General features: G+C 40.1%; 1 protein-coding gene across 3 annotated transcripts in view; it reads left to right on the forward strand.

Annotated features, from left to right (window-relative positions):
• The window catches only part of LOC126183502 (AP-3 complex subunit delta-1), a 258,274-nt gene that overhangs the window by 164,191 nt on the left and 76,812 nt on the right, over window positions 1-17,271 (forward strand). For all 3 annotated transcript variants that reach the window (XM_049925545.1, XM_049925544.1, XM_049925546.1), the window contains 2 exons: window positions 6,351-6,513; window positions 10,247-10,464. In XM_049925545.1, the coding sequence (XP_049781502.1) occupies window positions 6,351-6,513; window positions 10,247-10,464 (381 nt within the window). The remainder of the gene's footprint in view (window positions 1-6,350; window positions 6,514-10,246; window positions 10,465-17,271) is intronic.

Here is a 17,271-nt window from a genome sequence, read left to right on the forward strand (position 1 = left end):
TCCTGTCACCTATTATACATCTTCAATTTAAATGTTCCTTAAACTTGACTGTCTCTTGGACTGAGGATAATTCAATCTATAGATACTGAGGTGGCTAATCTCCACTATTTCAAAAGGTTCATGGTAAATTTCTAAAGAATTCATTATCCAGTTTACAAGGATTTCTTCAGTTCTAACAAATACTATATCTCCAAAGTCAAAGCTAGTCTGTTCTCCTCTTTTATTTTGTCTTTTCTTCCTTTTCTCCATTGCTTGTGTAACCATTACTTTCTTTTTCCTGTTATGTGATCATTTTCCATGGGAAACTTGAGTTTATTGTCTTTCCAATAATTAACATTTGCTGGTACATACAGGAAAAACCTTCCCAGTACCTCTGATCATACAGATCTGACATTTCCAGTTGGTATATCTAAGACTTGTATATTCTCAATATTATGAGCATCTCCAGCCTTGTCTACTTGACATTTTCCATCATTTTTCCATTAATGTGCTTCCATTCACTTCATCACAAAGACTAATCAACATCACCCCCATCAACACAAAACTCAGCAATACTATCACAAGAAATACATTTTATTTGCAAAAACATAGAATATTAATCTAAATCAATATGCACATTAGTCACTGCTACATTCACTTTCTCATATTCATTCATATTATCTGGCTGTTTCAGATATTCACCCACTATACTTCCTTCCAGTGACACTATATTGTCAACAACATAAAGATTACTTTTTGTCCACTTAACACTCGACTTCTACCCTAAAACAACTTAAGTCGGTGTTGTTTAGTATTGTAGGGGGCTTTGGTAAATAAATACAGGTGAACATTCTTTTGCCCTTTCAATGGCATACAAAACAGCTCCTAAAATGAAAGAAAATTTAAGTAGATGTATAATAATAAGTACAAAAATAGTGCAGAAGAAGAATAATAAAGTCTAAAGAAGGAAGAAAATTAGTCAAAGTAGTCTTCATTATGTTCATTTCCTGTCACACACCCATCAGCCAAACAAAAATGCAATGTAGCAGGTATAAATACTATCCACATGTGTTGCAGTATATTTTGGCAGTCTTGTTATTTTTGTGGCACAGCAGGGCTGGCAATGCTTTCTATTTACACTATCAGTGGTCATGGGATCAGCATGAGTAAAAGACAAGTTGTTGGTTTCCAGATGAAATTTCATGAAGTCTTATAGAAGTTGACAGAGATAAACAAGCCATAAGTACCTGACCGAGGTAAACAAACCATAAGTGATAACCTTATCAAATAATTATCAATAAGCTCTATTCAGATTCTTCGAAGAAACAGTTGGTGGTTGAGCGATTCATTTCCATTTGCCATATGAGTAACTTGAGAATTGATTCCATCAATATTTAAGACAGAAAAGAAAACCACCATCGCCACATTATAGTACCCCTCACGATGTTGTAATTAAAGCACGTTTTCTCACCTATTTCTACTTCAATCTTGTGTTTACTGTAGTAAGTTATCATTTCAGGCTTTTTATTTTCACCAGTATCTTCATACTTGAATCATTCTTGTGTAAACTTGAGACGAGCAGTACATTTTCCTATTTACTTTTAGGGACACTTAAAATAATCTTCCTTCCTTTACATAATGCAAAAAAATGGAAAAATTCTCTCAGTTTTCCACCTCTTTCATCTATTTAGGCATCTATGTCTCCCATAAGACAAGTGATATTTTTCTGATAAGTTTTGAAGAAGAGTGACTTCCTAAACCAATTATCAGCTGTCACATTATGTGTCGGGTGATGCTGAGGGAATTAGATTAGGAAATGAGAAACTTAAAGTAGTAAAGGAGTTTTGCTATTTGGGGAGCAAAATAACTGATGATGGTCGAAGTAGAGAGGATATAAAATGTAGACTGTCAATGGCAAGGAAAGCGTTTCTGAAGAAGAGAAATTTGTTAACATTGAGTATAGACTTAAGTGTCAGGAAGTCGTTTCTGAAAGTATTTGTATGGAGTGTAGCCATGTATGGAAGTGAAACATGGACGATAAATAGTTTGGACAAGAAGAGAATAGAAGCTTTTGAAATGTGGTGCTACAGAAGAATGCTGAAGATTAGATGGGTAGATCACATAACTAATGAGGAGGTATTGAATAGAATTGGGGAGAAGAGGAGTTTGTGGCACAATTTGACAAGAAGAAGGGACCGGTTGGTAGGATATGTTCTTAGGCCTCAAGGGATCACAAATTTAGCATTGGAGGGCAGCGTGGAGGGTAAAAATCGTAGAGGGAGACCAAGAGATGAATACACTAAGCAGATTCAGAAGGATGTACGTTGCAGTAAGTACTGGGAGATGAAGCAGCTTGCACAGGATAGAGTAGCATGGAGAGCTGCATCAAACCAGTCTCAGGACTGAAGACAACAACAACACATTATGTCCAGTGTTAGTTATGGGAGTAACAAATATTTGTACTATGTCTGTGAATTTGTTACTGCACTGGAATGTTCACTCTTGTTAACCATGATAAATTTCCAGATTGTTGGCATAAAACCTTTTAGAATCTAAAACTGCAAATATTTTGATCCCATATTTTGATGTTTTGGGGGAATATAGTGTGTGAATGGGCATCTGTCCCAAAGGCTTGTAGCTTTTCATCAGTTCTAAGATCAGCTCCCACACTGTAGCAAGCTCTGCAGTTGTTTACAAACTTTTCAAAGGAAATTATGAATAGCTGTTAAATGGTCTGCTGCTCTCCTTTCTAGTGTACTTTCCCTACCATCAAATCTCACACTCCTCCCCCTCCCCCTCCTCCCCCCACATCAGCAGAGCTCAGATCTGTGCTGTTCTGCTCTGTTTGCAAGTCTTCCTCCCACTCTGCAGTGTTCTTTGATGCATCGGTGTCACAATCTTCCTCTTCCAAATTGTATGAAGATTTTCCAGGCTGCACTTCATCCTTATCCATACCATCAAATATTATTTGGTAGATTCTTGCTATTCAGCTGGATTATTCAAGTCAAAAAAATGTTTCTGTAGTACCATTCTGCAACTGCAATGGAAGAAACTAATAATTAGCTCATATTTTACTAAAATAATCAGAGTAAAAGCATGTAAATAGAATTAAGCATAAAATTATACATTGAGCAAAAATAGTTACAAATTTGCTGTAATTGTATCTGAGACATACACAGGCTTCTGATCATGACCACCTTCATTTCAAAAGTAAGAAAAATAACAATTTGTTTGAATGGTACTAATTTTATTCTGAAATAATTAGAATAAAACCAAAATTCAGTTAAGAACAAAACTATAGCGCCACGCTGGGTAACTGCGTGGACTAGGGGCCTTGTCACGGTTCGCACGGCTCTCCCTCGGGCATGGATGTGTGTGTTGTCCGTAGCTTTAAGTTAGATTCAGTAGTGTGTAAGACTAGGGACCGATGACTTAGCAGTTTGCTCCCATGGAAGCTTGCCGCAAATTAGCAAATTTACAAAAAATCTAGATTGATCAAAAACGTTTACAAACTTGCTGTTGTTGTGGTTGAGAGAGACAAAGGCTGCTGAGTGACAACCTTCACTTAACAATGGCTGGCACTACACTGTTGTTTGATGCCTACTGGGTCAGGAAGGTAGGTAGGGGGAGACCACCAAATCCCTACAGCCGCACTTGCCATTAGACGAAGAAGTCGGTGTGTGTCTCAGAGAGATGAGGATAGCATTTGAGTGTTAAATTAACTAACAATGTGATTTTCTGTGAACATATTATTTTTCCTCCTGTTGTACTTTTTCCATGATTAACATAAAATTCTTATTAAAATGTCCAACAGTGGAAAATCCGGGATGGATTGTAACAATGTTATGAAAAGGATAGTCTCTACTCACCACATAGCGGAGATGCTGAGTTGCAGATAGGCACAACAAAAGGACTGTCACAAATTAAGCTATCGGCCAACAAGGCCTTTGTCGAAAATAGAACACACACACACACACACACACACACACACACACACACACACACACACACACCAGAGACTGCAGTCGTGTGTGTATTGCGTTTGCGCGCGTACGTGTGTGTGCGTGTGCGTGGGTGTGTGTGGGTGTGTGTGTGTGTGTGTGTGTGTGTGTGTGTGTGTGTGTGTGTGTGTGTGTGTGTGTGCGTGTGTGTGTGTGCGTGCGGGTGTGTGTGTGTGTGTGTGTGTGTGCGTGCGGGTGTGTGTGCGTGCGGGTGTGTGTGTGTGTGTGTGCGTGCGGGTGTGTGTGTGTGTGTGTGCGTGCGGGTGTGTGTGTGTGCGTGCGGGTGTGTGTGTGTGCGTGCGGGTGAGCTAATTATTAGTTTCTTCCATTGCAGTTGCAGAATGGTACTACAGAAACATTTTTTTGACTTGAATAATCCAGCTGAATAGCAAGAATCTACCAAATAATATTTGATGGTATGGATAAGGATGAAGTGCAGCCTGGAAAATCTTCATACAATTTGGAAGAGGAAGATTGTGACACCGATGCATCAAAGAACACTGCAGAGTGGGAGGAAGACTTGCAAACAGTGCGTGCGGGTGTGTGTGCGTGCGGGTGTGCGTGCGGGTGTGCGTGCGGGTGTGCGTGCGGGTGTGCGTGTGTTTGTGTCATCTATTTTTGACAAAGGCCGTGTTGGCCAATAGCTGACTTTGTGACAGTCTTTTTGTTGTGCCTATCTGCAACTCAACATCTCCGTTGTATGGTGGGTAGCAACTATCCTTTTCGTAATATTGTTGTTAAAATGTTCCCTATTCAACTATTCAAAATTCTAGCTATAGAAAATAATTCTGTGTGTCTTTGCCATCTGAACTCAGTTAGTCTGTGCTTCATTCCTGGCCTAACTCTTTCCAGCATGGCCTCTGGTGAGATTACTGCTTGTTTCTTTCTGTCTCCTGGAATAAAGTTTTCGCAGTTACTGTCATGCTTTACATTGTTTCTGGTGCCTAAAGCCTTACTTTCTTGCTTGATGTGTGATGGCCTATGCTGCCCATTATACTTTTCTTAATTCTTTCTGTATTTTTCAGTCTCAGGTGCATTTATATTCGTGTTCCCATACATTTCTCTTTGCAATTTCTGCCTGCCATTCTTATAAAATGTAGCACATCCATCCTTTCTGTATATTATAGGAAGCTGTACATGTCTTCCTTTGGTTTATTAATCAAATCCTATTGAATATTGTCATTTTACCTCATTTGTAGAGTAGAAATGATTGTTAATGTACGTAAGACTCTATTAAAATGCATTGACTTTTCAATTTCTTCCATACAGAATTCTGTATACTGAACCATTCAAAAACTCATTTTGGACCCTACGCTCCTTTGATTTTTCTCAATAACTTTACAGAGGTGTGTTTTCACAATCATTGTATTTTTCAAAACTGTCATCAACTTGATTCGCCAGTGACAGAGCCTCACCATCTAACACAAATTGTAAAAGTTTTATTTTATTTTCATCACTAGTACCACTTGGAAGTCTATCCTTACAACCCTGTTAAAAATCTACAGGCACAGATACCCACCACTATTTAAACCTTTCATTCCTGAATTCCAAGTAAAGGCATCAAATGAATATAGTTTGCAACTCATTCTTGTTACATGTTTAGAAATGATAACACTGTTTATAATTTCTTCTTTACATTAGCCTCCAGTACTGCTATTGGTTTATTTAAAGCTACCATATCTTTCTTTACTTCAGATGAATACATCTCCATCTTGATCATGGCTGTTGCTATGTCTGGCTGATTCACATCTACATCAGTTAAAACATGCTCAGAATTATTTTTAAGCTAGAATGAAGTTTTTATTTCAATGCGGAACATCCAGTTCGCAACTTGTGATATCACTCTCACCCCTAACTTCGCCATTCACCCTTACACATTTGTTTCAGTTTCATCCTTAGCTTGTTTTCAACATCAACTTCGCTTGATCCCTGATAAATGTGGATGTGATACAGATGTAGAAACTACCATGTAGAGAAACACATTTTACCAAAAAAATCAGACACATGACAGCCAATAAAGAATCGTTGTATAGTAGGCTTTGCTCCTGCGCATTTTGTAATGCCTTCTACCCACCTTCCACTGGTTTGTCGTCTCATCCCTTGCTGACTCTTGGCACCCACTAAAGAACTTGATTTGTCCATCACCTCCATCCACCTGACAACATGGATCCATTTGTTTGCCCTCCTCTTTCTGCTCCTATTTCTCCAAGTTATATGTATCTCTATATTAATCACTGAGCAAACTTCAGTTTTTGAATGTATCTATTGCTTAATTATTCAAAACATTCTACTTACATTAAAGGATAATTTCCATTCAGTTTAATTAAATATAAAATTTATTGCTAATTACACATATTCCCATTGTTGCAGGTACTTAAGAGATCAGCAGAGTACTTTGGAGGCAATGATACGAAGCAGAGTTTTTGGATTACCAGGACATATTCAGGCTGTGTATGTTCAGAATATATTAAAACTTTTTGCAAGTATTTTTGTGCAGGCAGAACAGAAGAAAGATGTGGAAAGAATATCTAAGGTAATTTTCACCATGTTATTAAAAGCTGCTTTAATCAGAATTTTGTGAAATACACTACTTAAAAAAACAGCCACCTGTGTATCTGCACATGTGTGTGTGGACTTGGGTTTGAGGGGAGCAGGGTGTTAAGAATACACCTTATGTAACTAAAAAAACAGCTTAGCTTTGGAATTGAAGAAAATAGCAGCCTGAAAGTGTTGATATTTGCTCATCTGTAAAATCAAAATCTGCTGCTGGATGACATTCAGTATGGTGTTGCTTCATCCCATGCAATGTAAAATGCTGCGATATTTCTTGGCAGGCCAGTACCAAGGAGTTTGAGACATTACTGCTCAAACTTGTTCCATTGCTTGACAGCAGCTTTTGAGAGGTCCTCCAGTGTGTGACCGGGTGGTGGGCTGTATCAGTTATTCACTGCAAGATTCAACTGGCCCCAAGCGTGCGTGATTGGTGTTGTTTCAGCAGATACTGCAGGCTATTCCATTCAGTTGTTGCTTCCCATCTGTTGGAGGAGGGTATTCATAGGGTCGGTGCAGTATGCTTGTGCATTATCGTCTTAAAAGGCGAACCCATTGCCAAAATGTTGACTGTAAGTCTGGACAATAGATCGGGTAATCTTGTCCTGACACTTCAGTCATCAAATTACTCCTTATAGCTAGGAGAGACGTGTAATATCTGTAAATAATACCAGTTCAAAACAAGATTGATCCACTTCCTGTCTGAACCTGCATTTGTGATATGTGCTTTGAACCCTGGACGCCTCCACGCTCGTCGTGATCATCATAGGGCATCAGACAAATCCTGCACTTGTCAGTGAACAGTACCCAACATTACTGTGCTGTGCTGAAAATTGAAGTTTGCATTTAGCTCCATATACATGTGCCTGTAAATTACAATTTGCTGTGAACAAGAGAGTATCGAGGAAGATATTTTCCATCAAAAATCACAAACAGTGCAAGTCATGAAGGTGGTGTTAAACTTTTTTGAGCAGTTTATAATGAAAATTCTTTGGTAGAAAAGTTTAATTACTAGTCATTAGAAACAAAGTTCTAAAGCACTGATTGTAAAACACTGAAATAAAATTAAGAATATTTAATCAACAAGTTAAGAGAGACTGCTTGAGGTACGATTCCAGCTTTCCCACATTTCTGTAGTGTATGTAGCAGTGTGCCATTTAACATAATCATTTTTTCTACAGGAAGAGCAAATGCCAAACACTGAAATGTGCACAGCACTGAATATTAGACAGTGTGCAAGTTAGTGAAAGATGTGGAAAGGTTTGCGTCAGCCCTTGATTTATTACTGTACACACCAGTGCTACACACCAGTGTGCCATACCAGTACCTCCAACAACAAAAATGAGAACCGCACACTTTGAGACGTGGTTCAATAGAACTTTTGCTGTGGGAGAAATGATGTAAAACAAGTGTTGTATTCACACTTTTAAAATTCTCAGAAAAGCTTTAAAGTAACACTTTAAGAAGTTTTAAATTTTGAAAGCACGCCCTGGGTTACAGTACTGGAAGCTCATTTTTTACAAATCAAGCGCCCGTTTGAGTATTCATAGTTGGGAAAGATAGCTTTTATGCTGAAGTGGCTAAAGATAGAGGGAAGAACGGGAAAAGGGGGAGGGGTACTCACAACTCACTACAAATGAAGGAAAGGAGATACATTAAAGAGAACAAAAGGCATGCAATATTGCACAATGCAGAAAGGAAAAACAAGTTGAAGGAATAAAGCAAAGTATTAGAAGAAATGTGTTGCAGTGTAGTGTGAAAGTGTATAATGCTCTGCATAGGTATTTATTCCCTTTTTGTACTGTATCTTTCTGTATTTGTGGTGGTGCCATTTCTACAGCAGCAAGTTTTATTACATACAGTAAGTGCAATGAGTGAATGGAACCTGCTGCAAGTATAGAGTAGGTGGTGCTATGTTTAAGACACTACTTGTATTCCAAATGTGCAGTATTCAAGTTCATAACCAACTATCCTGATGTAGATGGTCTTCAATTCAATCAAGCATGTGCCAAGTTGGTTCCTAAATAAGAATCTTACTACTTACTCCAATTTTTGTGCAGTATTGAGACAGTAGCATTACATCCAGGAGAACACTTAGGTTAAAGTTCCGATCCAGATACTCAGATTTAGGTTCTCCATGCTTTCCCTAAATTGTGAAGGCAAATGCTAGACTGTCCCTTTGAAAAGGGCATGGCCGAATTCTCTTCCCAATCTGTGAGTGTGCTGCATCTCTAATGTACTTGTCATCAGTGGGACAATAAAACCTAATCTTCCTTCCTTATCTAACTAAGCAATAGCTCCATTTTTGTGACTTTTGTCAGTATGGTGTCAAAAATATTTTTCACAAGTTTCTGTTTTGTATAATGTCATTCCATGTAGTGGATTATATTTGTAGTAGGTTAATGTTATCCTTTGTCTATTTTATAATATTTATGATTCTATATATCAGATTATGCTTGTTAATTGGTGTGTACAAGTTTGGGGGGGGGGTCATTGTGGTGTTAAATTCTTTGTTGTAACTACATACATTACGTAGCATTGTGTGCAGAGCTTGCATTTGAATGCTTTTTGATGTTGTGGATATGGATGGTTTTATTCTTGGTGTATGACTATTATAGGTTTATCAATATTTTGTTCATTTTTATGTTTAATAAAGTTTATTTGTCTTCAAACAAATTACAGGAATATAATCTGGTGATACATTAGACAACCACTGATATTTTGACTCTTGTTTACTGTGGGGGTGGGGTGTCTTTGTGTGTATACCAAATTATGGATCTGGCTCGACAGTAGACCTGCCTGGTGGAGAATGGTGGGTCAAGGAGGAGTCAGAAGTCACTTGGACGCTTTAAAACCCCTTTGTTACACCCCGTACAACTCAGCCCCGCATCAGTTGGTGATGGAAGGCAGGCCACGATGCACGGACCCTGTCAGTAAAGCATTGCATAGTCATTGGTTCCAGCCGTGGCCAAGCAACATCAGAACTTACTGTACGTGGTAGCTGATATGACCCACTGCGTGCGGGACACTGAGTCCTAGAGTCCTGTCCAGCCATTCCAATTGACTGTCTCAGACATCCAGGGAGCAAACCTCAGACCAGTTGGCTGGCTGGCAATGACTGAAACTGGTGTGTGCCCCAGTTGGCTAGGAGGGTTCTCAATTTCACCCTCAGCCCATCAGGAGGCGACTGGGCCCCCTTGGCAGCAGATTCTGTCAGGATGTCAGCAGTACGGCAGCAACTTTGTGGCAGAGGTTGTTACTGTGACTATTGATGACTTGATGACTCGCCACCTCAACAGTTGCCCAGCCTGGCCAGACAGGTTTCTTGCACTGTTGTGGTTGTAGAAGTCACATATGGTGCGTGCCAAACTTTCCGTGGTTATGGTAACCATTCAGGTCTGATCAGCAGGTGGATCACAACACCCAGTGAGTGCCATAGTGCAATGGCGGGTAAGCATATTGCTGTAAGTGATCCACTTTACAGCGTCAATTCTGTCTGCCTAGGCTCATGTTGTTGCAGTAGATGTTTTGTTTCAGGAAGCAAAGAAATGTGGTTCTGAGACTGGAAATTTTATTTATATTCCTCTTATAAATGTGTTGCTCATTCTAAAATGTTACGACTATTCATGCACTGAAGTTCCTTTCTGCTGTAAATAACTTGTCAGAGACTTAGTTTCTTCTGTGCATGTTAAATGATTATTTTCTTCTGTTTACAGGTTTGCAAAATGATTGCCAGTAATCTCCCCCAGTTTGTTTCCAGTGCAGATTTGGAAGTTCAAGAACGCTCCAGCTCAGCCCTACAGTTGGTGCTTTACATAGAGAAGCTTGTGAACAGAGGAGATTTAGACATAGCTGGTGAATTAGCAGCTTTATTTATTGGAGAACTAAACCCTGTTGCACCAAAGGCTCAGAGAAAAGTTCAAGTACCAGACGGGTATGAAAATTTATTCTCTCTCTCTCTCTCTCTCTCTCTCTCTCTCTCTCACACACACACACACACACACACACACACACACACACACACACAATATGCTTTTGTTGTAGGATCTGTCATACTGGAACTTCATGCGCATCTCCATAATGTTCTTGCACTCAGTAAAGTAACATGTGACAAAATGTACTGTTCTTCTTTGGGTCTTCTCCATCTCTACCATTAATCTTATCGGACAATGGTTCCAGCCTTCTGGTATTGAGGTCTGGCAAATATACAGAGGGCCGAGCGGAGACTCCTCTGCACGAAGTCGGGATAGCAGCTGGTTATCTGTGAAGTGTGTCTGACACTAGTAAAACATTGTCAAAGTTCAATTATTTATTAACCTTGTTTACAGTAATCTTGTTCCACACCGACCTTGTAGCCGATGCCTCATTCAGTTGCGTGTTGAATTCCCGCTGATAGATGCCAAGTCAGCTCATCGTCTGTAGACCCAAGCTAAGAGTGAATGATCTCGCACCACGGTGCGCTGCTGCCGTGTCTATGGTCCAGCACGAAGGGTCTCGTACTAGCTGCTGGAGCGTGGTCAATCCCACTCTGATTTCTGTGTTGGCACCGAGTGAGGTGGCGCTGTAGCTAGCACACTGGACTCGCATTCGGGAGGACAACGGTTCAATCCCGCATCCGGCCATCCTGATTTAGGTTTTCCGTGATTTCCCTAAATCGCTCCAGGCAAATTCGGGGATGGTTCCTTTGAAAGGGCATGGCCGACTTCCTTCCCCTTCCTTCCCTAATCTTATGAGACCGCTGACGTCGCTGTCTGGTCTCCTCCCCCAAAACCAACCAACCAATTCTGTGTTGGTCCTCGATGATTCATCTGGAATGTGGTATTGGTGGAAGTCGTGTGGTCAGTCGATCTACCAGCCACGTAGATTTCACCACTCGGAGGTACCTAGATGTTGAACAGAAATGTGGACCCCACAAGCCCCTGGTGCCAAGTTCGGTGCTGAAGTTCAGTGCTGTCAGCACTCCATGATGTTTTGTTGTCGTAAGGCGCTCAGCTTCTCCATCAGCAATGGGAGGCAGCAAACAGTATAAAGTTCATCAGGCGAAGACCTTCATCTCAGGTACATCTTTGGCTGGTTTGTAGACTGTTCTGGAGTATCAAGGGCATAGGTTCACCACAGTATCGTAATTGTGGAATCGAGTGCTATTACTGTGAATGCCTTTAGTCCCTATGATCAAGTCTTGAGAGTTGAAGAGCTCAAGTATTTAAAGCAAGCTAATGCGAGGCTATGACACGATGTTCGGTTCATAATCACCACATGTGTCCTCCTTATTCTGCTACATTTGCAGAACAGGCTCTTAACTGCTGTTTAGATTCTCTGATACTGGTTCTTATGAAATAGGTACAGTTTCTTTCAATACCCCTTACGAGCTAACACGAATATGCATGGTGCATTTGCATTGGTTTTCTGACCCGTGCTATTTTCTGTTGAGCTCTCTCTCTCTCTCTCTCTCTCTCTCTCTCTCTCTCTGTGTGTGTGTGTGTGTGTGTGTGTGTGTGTGTGTGTGTGTGTGTTGGCACGGTGTTACAACTCACTGAGGCCTGACCAACTTGTGACATACTGCTTATTTCCTAGTTCTGTCTCGGCCTCTGGTGTGACTGCACTTTGCTTGTAACAAGGTGAATGAGTTTTAATAAAATTTTCTAATTTTTTAACCCCTGACTATTCTGTACTGTAAAAACTTTGAAAACCTGCTGCAGAGCATGGAGCTTTATCTTGGCCACTAGGTGGAGCTGGTACATCTGCAAGCAATTGTGTAGCGAGCTGCAGTGCCCCACACCATTCCATCAGCAAATTAGAGCTCATGGCCACCCTTTAAGTTCCACCACACAGCGACACAGTATATCTCAGATTTTCTCTCTCTCCAGATTATTCTTTGGACTTAATCTGTAGTGACATGTCCACTTGTCCATTTCTCATTGTTCGTACTCATCAATCCTCTGTTGGCGAGCCCAGGCCAATTGGCCCAGCCACAGTGGATTTCTGTCAAGTCATTCCTGACTTTTGGTTAACTCTGTCCAAATAAGACTGATGAACAACACTAAAGAATCTGTTTAATGAGTGTTTTGCAAGCCAGTTCTTTTCATGTACGAATTGTGTTTCCTTAGGCTTCTTGCAGTTAATTCCAGTCTGGGATCCACTTTTGCTAAAATTGGTTTTATGTTGCTTTTGCCCTTCAGGTCACTTGAGATGCATAATGCGTACTTGTAGATACTTTATAGCTGTTAACATTTCTAGTGATTTAGCTCCACTAGTATAATCAAACAGTAATGAATCATTTGGCCTATTTCTGTGCAATACATTACCTTTTTTTTAGATTTAGAATCAACTGCTAGTCCCAGCACCAAGCATTGATTCCCTGCAGGCTTCTTGTCTTTTGCTACAGCGTTCTGGCTTTGCATGTTTCATTTGTACAAAAGTATCATCCTCACAGAGCTTCTGACATTCTCCAGCTGATTATACAGGGTGATTATAATTACAGTTAAACTTTCAAACTGCTGTAGAAATAACACCACTGGTCAGAATGATGTCACATTGCAACGGAATATTATCGGAGAAGGGGGAAAACATATGGCAGAAGAAAAATAAACAGTTACAAAATGGAGCAATAGCTGGCATTGTAAGCATCATAATTTGATGACAAATGAATCATACAGCAATGCCTAAAGTGTATGTTTGATGTTAAACAAACTGCACTACTCAGTGTGTGTGGGTGTACAGATGTGATGCTGTGAGTTATCTAAGCCCATCCACCTCGGCAAGGTCATATCACATCAGATGAGAAAAATCTGTTTTTAATTGTCCTGAGGCCAAAAACTGCATGAAAAGCGTCATCAATCAAAATCAAATTGGATTATCAATTTCCATGTGACTGGCAGAAAACAAGTTCAGTATGCTGTCTGCCATTTTATGCAACAAGTTGAAATCAAGAAACAGCATTTTCCACAACTGATCGAAGTGTTTCCGGGGTTATGTTCAGACTGTGTTGCACTATGCATTCCGCCAATGCAGCTAAGTTTTCAATTGGAAGACATCTTTCAGATAGCCTCACAGCCAGAAGTCACACGGATTAAAATAAGGTGATTGGGACGGCCAGGCTGTAGGGAAATGGCAGCTGATAATTTTCTGGCTTCAGCAGCTGCTTAACTGGATTTGCAATGTGCAGAGGTGCGCCACCTTGCTTGAAAATGATCCCACCCTCACATACACACTGTTGGACAGCTGGAATGACGTGGTTGCGCAAAAGACACTCATAGCGCTTACCAATGACGGTACAGGTAAGAGGACCGGAAGTACCTGTCTCTTCGAAAAAATGTGGCCCTATGGTAAATGATGCCGTAAACCTGCACCACACTGTGACCTTTTCAGGATGAAGTGCTACTGGTTGATTTGCGTGTGGATTTTCTGTTACCATATTTGACAATTCTGTGTGTTCACATATCCTGTCAGATGCAAGTGGGCTTCGTCTGTCCACAAAATCTTCCACGACCAATCATTGTCCACTTCCATGCAAGCAAGAAATTTTAAAGCAAAGGTCTCTCTTGCTGGCAGGTCAACAAGAAGCTACTCGTGCACATTGGTAATTTAGAATGGATAGCAAATAAGGATGTTTTGTAGGATTTTATGCACCATGCTCATGGGTATGTCCAGTGTTCGGACAATTCTCCATGCACTACACGTTTGCACACCACCACTCATTTCCTCCTGCATTGCTGTGGCCACTGCTTCCACTGACGTCAATTCAGTTCATTTCCTTCCTCTACCAGGTTACACACCAAAAGAACCCATCTTTCCGAATTTCCGGATCATTTTCTCCAAACGCACAACAGTCATCTGACCAATGCCTTTTTTCAACCCTTCAGTGTCCGGAACTTCTGCAGAGCGACGTGTGCACGGTCTTCATTCTTGTAATACAGCTTTACAAGCAGAGCACGATCCTGTATTGAGACAGTCATGGCAAAATTCGCAGACGCAAAAGGAGGAAAAGCAGTGTACCCGGCGTGTTTATACCAGCTTAAATGGGTCGTGCACATGATCAGTGTTTTCATTTACGTTTTCTGACACATACAGCACTGTCTGTAGATCAATTTTCACACTTTTTTTTCCCCTCCCCTTCTGCCATACGTTTTCCCCCTTCTCTGATAATATTTCGTTGCAATTTGACATCATTCTGACCAGTGGTGTTATTTCTACAGTGTTTTGGAAGTTTAACTTTAATTATAATCACCCTGTATATACAAATTGTTTATAAATTGGTGTCCATAAATGTAGGGATGTGTTCCTGACATCAGAACTTTTGGAAAAGTCCTGATGAACAGGCGTCCGAAGAAAATACTTCATTAGTGATTTTCAAAATGAATTCCATATAGTGACCTCTAATTGTGCCACACACGCCAGACTTGCATTTTACACATTCTTCTTTGTAGCTGTTCTTGGCATTTGTATTTCGTTTATGTGATTGTCTTTTGTTCAGCACCAATGTGTGTAGTTATTTCAATGGTACCTATTTCTTCTCACAACATATTACAGGGCAAACTTTCTTCTGGTTTCTCAGAAATGAGATGCTGCCTTTATTTGATAGTGTAATTTTAGGCATCAGCCAAAAGATGTGGTCTATCCACAATTATGAGCCCCTGCACTTTACTCTCGAACATGTCTGTATCTCAGTTAACCAATTTCTGAATCAATGCATTGATCAAGGTAATTCATTTCAGGGACTGCCCAATCACTAGATTTGAATCCAGTGGATTTTTACTTGTTGGGTCATTTAATATCCTCGATATATTCAACTCCTGCAGTTAATATTGATTTTGTGAGGGAGAATATCCATAATGGATTTGACCAAATACAACACACTCCAGGAATTTTCAGTAAAGTAGATCAAAGCGTTGGACACAGGCTCGGAGCACACATTAAAGCAGGACGACGTCATTTCAAGAAATTTTTGAAAATGTATGTTGTTAAATATAGCACATGGAACATTAGTGATAAGCCTATGTAACTCCTTAAGAAAGGATTTTTCAGATGCGCGCACATATGGACTTTCATTATAAACATCCTGTACATCATGAATGGTAATGCCTTATAACACACCCCTAGAGTACTGTTGAAGTTACATTAACACATTTCAGATGGAACCCGAGTTTACTTATATTTCACACACCATCTGTTATGAATGAATCGCGAGATAACTCTTGTTTTCTAAACACTGTCTGAGATGTCATCTGTTGCTATATATGTTAACTACTTTGTCTATTTAGGTGTTTACACCAGTAGTCGATGTATCAAAGTTATTTGCATTCGTGTCCTTTTTGCTTATTTAGCATATTGATTGTATTTTGTTATTCCAAATAGTTACTGTTTGCGTCTTGGAAGTCCCACCTGCTGTTAGAGATGTCCCTATTAAGAAAATAGAAGCAAATGAATGAATCTGAAATACTTCCAGGGTTTATGACAACGATTATTCAGATGTTCCTAGTGAGAATGAATATCTGGATGATTGTGTGAATGAATGTTTTTATAGTTTTTATGATGATTCCAATGCCAGTGGCATCATTAGACCTGTAAAGAAGTGTGAGGTGGCAGTATTTTCAAGTGATTTTGACAATCATTATGGTAAATGATACGCTGTGTGGGCACTGGCTATGCCGCATTCCTGTCACTCAAGGCAAAGAATAAGGGTGGGGGCCACCTGTTAGGTCTTGCATGTACACCCTTTGAGTCCACAAGTGGCTGATCCTTCACCAGAGACCAAGCTAGCACATTTGGGGAGGGATTTGCTAATAACTAGGAGCTCCAATGTTAGGTGTGTTATATGGCCCCCTCAGAGAAGTAGCATCAAAGCCTCATCTGCGATGCGAAGGAGATCCTGCTTGTGGCTATTGAGGGCACAGGGTGCAGTCATCTCTAAGTTGTTGCTTATGATGGCACCAGTGATGGCTTTTGCTTGTGTTCTGACACCATCCTAAATTCATACCTGTGACTGGAGGAAGTGAAGATAGTGTAGAGAGTGGGATTAGTGTTCATGATGTCATCATAGTGATGATGGTTACTGAAGTTAATAAAGCTATCAATATGGCAAGAGGAGTTTTTATATTGTAACGAGCAGATAAGCAGTTGTTAGCACCCTACTTAGACGATGAACAGACACAATTTAGTTCCAATATGATGATCATAAAGGAATTCTGTACAATGTTTAAATTGCTTGTAAATTAAATTCTAGAGAAGTAGGTACTGAATAAGTGGGTTAATGATGAAAAAGAGCCACTATAATTTAATAAGAAAATTTAAAAAATAGTGAGGAAGCAGAGATTGTTGCACTCTCAATTCAGAAAAGACGCGGAAATGCCAACAGATCATAAACACGTGCATCTATAAAAAGATAAATACCAAAGCATACCATGCAACCACCATCATAGCTTAGCGAAAGAGCTTGTCTGGAACCTGAGAAAATTCTGGTCCTGTGCAAAATCAGTAAATCGGTGGAAGGCTTCTATACAGTCAAGAAATGCTGAAGTTTTAAATTTCATGTTTAAAAATTCATGCATCCAGCAGAATTGTACAGACATACCATTGTCTGACCATCGCACAAACTTCAGTATGGATGATGTAGAAATAAGCACCTCTCGAGCTGAGAAGCAAGTGAAAGAGTTCTAGCAGTAGTGGACACCAAAAGATCCTGAGGAAGATCCCAGCAGAGGGGTCGAAACGTCGAACATTTTAGAAGAAACGTGACACAGCC

Source organism: Schistocerca cancellata, chromosome 4 (assembly GCF_023864275.1).
Source record: "Schistocerca cancellata isolate TAMUIC-IGC-003103 chromosome 4, iqSchCanc2.1, whole genome shotgun sequence".
Lineage (NCBI taxonomy): Eukaryota > Metazoa > Arthropoda > Insecta > Orthoptera > Acrididae > Schistocerca > Schistocerca cancellata.